Source organism: Camellia sinensis, chromosome 1, assembly GCF_055761805.1.
Source record: "Camellia sinensis isolate YWXY chromosome 1, ASM5576180v1, whole genome shotgun sequence".
NCBI classification, from domain to species: Eukaryota; Viridiplantae; Streptophyta; class Magnoliopsida; order Ericales; family Theaceae; genus Camellia; species Camellia sinensis.
Genome location: NC_138961.1, coordinates 53462847 through 53468391, shown reverse-complemented (window position 1 = coordinate 53468391; position 5545 = coordinate 53462847). Strand labels below are relative to the sequence as shown.

Below are 5545 nucleotides of genomic sequence, written 5' to 3'. Positions count from 1 at the left end.
ACGTGTTTTTCATATTCAATTTTTTTCATCTTTTAGAATAAAACCAAAGATATGTTAAAATTTCACTGTGAATTTGCTTTACAATATTTTTTTCATTTTTTTATAAATTTTTTAGTTTAGCTGAATCAATTTTTTTTAAGTGAGAGGAAAGACAAATTGTTCCTACACGTTTCAACAATATAGTGGCAGTTATGTAGATTGCATCCTTGGGATACAACTGCCATTCTCTAGCATCAACAAGCACGAGTCTATTTTCAACTCTTGGGGTATAAGGTAAAGAACCTTCGCCAGTACGAGTCTCTATAGCTTTTATTTGAATCAAGAGTTTCATGGTGTTATCAATAGGAACACATAAATAAATATGATGCTATACTGTATAACTTACACCAATTGGTTTTATATGTGAACAGAACGAATAGTTATAATGAAAATTTTATTTAATGATTTTTAAAGGAATTTTTTAAAATAGTGTAACATAGGATTTTTAATTTTTTTATTGTTTAGGTATAATTTGAAGGGCAATTTGAAAAAAAATATAGGGTGTATTAAGAGTAAATTATAATTTTAAAATAATTTATAGGATATGTTGAGAAATTATACGCACTTAATGATTTTGGGGTGCAAATAAAATCCCTCCAAACTCGAGGGCCAGATATGGTTTCAGTGGAGGCCCAAATGCATGTATCACCTAAATTAACATAGTGCTCTTTGATTTTGGTCAGATTATTATGGATTTCCATCCCCTTTTACATGTAATTCATACATCAAACTATTACGCTATATTTGATTGAGGAATTTAGAAAGAAATTTAGAAAAAAAAATGACAAAAATATATAAAATTAGGAAAAATATATGTATATTTTTTATTTATATTTTACTTACTTTTTCTCTCTTCGTTAATAAATTTATTTCCAAATCTCCTAACCAAATATAGCGTTAGAGATGATTTGTAGTTCCATGCTACACATTTCAAGGCCCATTTATTGCTTTCTGATAATATATGCCCACAATGGCCCAATTAAAAGCCGGAGCCCAGTTTAGTGGTGATACCCAATAACAAAACTTCAAACAAAATTAAAAGTCCAACCACTGGTGAGATCACAATGCTCAAAAACTTGAAACAAAATTAAAAGTCACATCCATATAAAATATATAAAATTAACAAAAAAGTGTGTTCATTTAGGACTTAAAAAAATTGAAAGTCTAACCACATCCATTCATAGCTTAAACATAGCAAGCATTCTTCTCACCCTTGCCCATAAAATGACACCAAAAAGTACTATTTCAAACATATATTTCTATCACCAAATTAAGACAAGAAACTAGTTTATTAGTAATATTGAAGATGAAATGATCACGATCCTGATTAGTTAGTCTTCCTGCAATTCTTCCTTATCTCTCCATTCGATCCAGTGAGGGGGCTAATATCACCCATCTTAATCATGGCTGCGACAAAATCAGAGTTGAAGGTACCTGGATTGTTGCTGTATGTCTGCACAAGTGAGTCGGTTGACCCACCGTTAAAAAGTTGTTGATCAGAGTGGAGGAGTCCCCTTCGATTGACCAAGTTCTTGTAGTAGTTGTTTTCGAATTTTGTTGGAGTTTGAAGATCAAGAGGTGCCAAATTGTTGTCTCCTGAGCCAACGGTTCTTGGGCAGTTGCCTTGCCTTGTTTGAGCAAATGAACTATCTATGTTGGTTTCATTGTACACACGTGCTCTGAAATTGGTGCACCGTGCTTGTCCAATTGTGTGAGAACCTAGTTTTTGTAAGCCCATACAATAACTATGTCAAACAATTGTGTGAGAACCTAGTTTCACTAGATTTTTTCACTCATTTTATATCATAAGGGCACATTATATATAGATATTATTTTCTTGGTTCTTTTTAAATAAAGAATCAATTCTTAGAATTTACGCATGTAATGTTACAAAACAGTGGCACATACCATTTCTTACAACTATGTAATTAGTAATGCTATTTTGCCAAAGTATTTGCATAATGTGAGATGAACAATACATTTTGAGAGAGAGAGAGAGAGACTGAGAGAGTACATACCAGAAAGAGCAACCATGTCCTTGGTTGAAAGGCCAACAGCACTGAAACTGGAGATAAGCGCACTAAGGCTAGAAGTTGGAGGAGGAATGCTGCTATTGGCAGCACCCTGACTCGCTGTCCTGGCATCTCTTCTTCCAAGTTTTACATTCCAATTGGGCCCTCCAAGCTAAAATACAACATGAATAAAAGAAATACATGTTCATGAACTACAAAAAAATTATTACAAAACCTAATAAAGTAGTTTGAAAAGCGGCCAAAACTTAACAAGTGGATCAAATTCATTAAGTGCGTTACATATCACACTAAATCTGAATTTGCACCACACCTTTCAGACTTTTTGTCCTAAGTTCATAATTTTTTTGAGTTGAACATGAAAGAAAGCATAATTACTACTTTTTACTTACAATAACAACTGAATCTCTAGCAGTAACAGCCAATACATCAGCGCATGAGACCACACCAGGACACGCCTTTTCTACTGCAGACTTTATATTGTCAATAACATCAAATCCCCAGACAGAATTAAAATTTGGAGCTGCCCTTTTCTCTCCGATAAATGAAGATGTGTCATCAAGGAGAATTGATCCATCACATCCCTGAAAAATTCAATAGAAAAATCAAAACACAAGCATTGAACAATATTAGCCATTGAAAGCAAAACACTAGAAACGATAATGCTATCAGAGCCGGCCCTAACTTTTTGGAGGCCTATGGTGAACTTAAAAAATGAGTCCCGACTGTTATACATATTTTAATACTGATATAAATTTGAAATATTTTCGATTGTAAACATTTTTAGTTTATCACACTTTTTCGTGACATAATAGATTGAATTGTAAAATTTGATAAATCTCAAACTTAAAACCAATCTTATTTCTCTAAAGACAATTGTAACTGGTATAGTCAAATAATATTCTATAAATAATTCACACATGTGGCAAACAACCATCTAATATTTTTAAATAATTCACTAATTCAATTGTTTAAAAAAAATTATAAAACTTTATTTTTAAACTACTAATATACTGTTTGGTTCACTGAAATGAAATTGAATTAAATGAAATAATTATTTGTTGATCTCTTTATAGATGGTGAATGATAATTTCATTTGTAATATTTTTTATTAGTTTTTAGTAAGTCAAATATGAGGATGAACATTATGATGGAATGATTATTTCATTTCAATAAATTAAATATAACAAGATCGAAAATTATTTAAGAGCCCTATTTCTTAGACAAAATTTGGAGACCGAGGCGACAACCTTACTCACCTTGTCTTAGGGCCCGCACTGAATGCTATACAACAAAATGTCACCTTTTTTATTTCTTATTGGTGTGTAAAACGACCAACACAATCCTAAAAAAATATAAAAATATAAAACAGAAGAGTATATAACACCATCATTTTGACTTGTGACATTAACATCTTTTTAGATGTCATAAATATCTATCTTCTTTTTTTTTTTTTTGAATTTTATACTTGAGTCTTTGTGGTTTACGTGGACATTTCCTGGTTCCCAAACAGCCTACTTTTCCACACGTAGAATGATAGTGAAATCAATCATATCATCTTCTAACACTAAAAGCATTTTTAATAATGTTTTCAAGTCAATAAAAAAATAATACTATAATTAAGTAGGGGCAAATTTTATTTCACATGTACATTTTAAAATATAAAAAAAAAAAAATACAATACAGTCAAGCTAGTTATTAAAAAAGGTTAAATTTTGTTTGTGCCTTTAAGACAAGTACGTTTTGACAAGAATACATCATTTTCCTCTCTCCTAACATTATTTTATTTTTCAATTGTTTAAGTGTGTACCCTCCATTAGCTGTGGACTTTCAATTAGCTGCTAACAACATTTAACTCTTATTCGAAATTAAATTATACAACAAAACCAACAACAAATGAATTTCTTACTGTTTGTCCAATAAAAATTAAATAAAATAAAAAAATCTCAGCCCATAGCAACACCAACAATTACATAAATTAACATAGGCACAATAATTATAAAATTAACACCCCAACAAATTAAAGTTTAGGGACAAGATTTTCTTTTAAGAAATAAATAAAAGTTCTTTTTTGACTTTTCGGGAAGATTAACAATGACTCTCGTAAATGACACAAATTGATTCCTAAATATTTTTTATAACAAAATTTTTACTTTTGTGAAAAAAGTTCTAATCTCTAAAATTCTTATATATTGTAATGTAAGAAAAATTTTAACTAACAACTAAATAGTGGTGACTCAACCATTACTTAAGCCATTATCTAAGGCTACCAAAAAAAAGTTCAAAAAATTCTTGTTACAAAAGGCTTAAAATTTTCAGTTTACATAATAAAATAACGTCTCATTATAATATTTAGCATGAGCTTTTAAAAAATCTTAGACCGCTACTTTAAGTGAAAAGACAAAGTAGAGAAATTACATTAACGAAGCAATCGTGGAAGAACAAGCGAAGAAGGGAGGCACCCATCCGAGCTTCTTTCGATATTGCAGATTGCACTGCAGATTTCACAGTGGTGAAAAGGTTTGGGCAAGACTTGGAGTAGAAAGTGGGTGAAAGTTGAGCAGAAGAGCTTCCAATGAAAAGCATAAGGAAAGCTAAAGCCACAAAGGCCTTCAAAGAAGATGAAAATGAAGCCATTGTTGTAAATGTATTACAACTAACAACTTCTCAGTGTGTGATGAAAATGTGTTGTAAATAAGAATGGGGTAGAGATTGGTGGTTTATATAGAGAGCTTCTAGAGAATTATATCTCAAGGTGTTGGCCTAGTCAGGTTACCTAACTCGAAGACTCTTAAGTATTTGCATGGCATTTCTACGTTTCAATTAAAAAATAAAAAATAAAAAAATAAACAAGTTAGGGATTGAATTGATTGATTGAGCAAAAAGACTAATGGTGGGAATTTTGAATAATACTATTGGAACAATACATGAAATCGCCGAGTTAGGGTTGATTATTTTTTTATACCAAAAAAAAAAAAATGATATGACTGATAACGAAAATATTAAACATATCTAGTTAGGCCTCGTTTGGAAACAAACTAATTTAGTAATTTTTTGGCTATTTGGCTAAAATATGAGCTAAAAAAAACTAGTATGTTTGGGATGACTTTTTGACTTTTTACAAAAAGATGCAAAAAGTAGAGAAAAAAGAGAATCGTTGACTTTTTGTATGGGTTGTTGGCTTTTTGATTTTTTTTAGTGAGTTTTTGATTTTTTAGCTAAAAAAGCAACTTGCCAAACGAGGCCTTAGTGTCGAACTTAAAGAATACAAAATTGATACGGATAACTCGTTTAATGAAAATTTAATTAAACATTTTAGTGTTAAATTTACTAAAAGCTGTCATGATATTTTTGAATTTCTTATATAATTTCATGTCGCTAATTAAAAAAATACATGTGTAAAATTGAATTTTAAATTTAATATTATATTTAAATTGAAGTTAGTGTATTTTTTGTCACTATTTTAAAGCTAATCT

At 30.3% G+C, this 5545-nt stretch overlaps 1 protein-coding gene across 1 annotated transcript; it reads right to left on the bottom strand.

Annotated features, from left to right (window-relative positions):
* Window positions 1–1115: 1115 nt before the first annotated feature.
* Window positions 1116–4998, bottom strand: LOC114317442 (peroxidase P7). Its single transcript, XM_028264141.2, has 4 exons — window positions 4488–4998; window positions 2462–2653; window positions 2058–2223; window positions 1116–1758 (listed from the first exon to the last, which is right to left on the bottom strand). Exons 1-4 carry the CDS (start codon window positions 4704–4706, stop codon window positions 1367–1369), a joined length of 969 nt encoding a protein of 322 aa, XP_028119942.2. The 5' UTR covers window positions 4707–4998; the 3' UTR covers window positions 1116–1366.
* Between the last annotated feature and the right edge of the window lie 547 nt (window positions 4999–5545).

Excerpts from the sequence above, each read along its gene's own strand:
- LOC114317442 (XM_028264141.2), bottom strand. The coding sequence starts at position 4,706 with ATGGCTTCATTTTCATCTTCTTTGAAGGCCTTTGTGGCTTTAGCTTTC. Across the intron at positions 2,654-4,487 it reads TCCACGATTGCTTCGTTAAT|GGATGTGATGGATCAATTCT; the intron begins GTAATTTCTCTA and ends TGAATTTTTCAG. Across the intron at positions 2,224-2,461 it reads CTAGAGATTCAGTTGTTATT|CTTGGAGGGCCCAATTGGAA; the intron begins GTAAGTAAAAAG and ends GTTGTATTTTAG.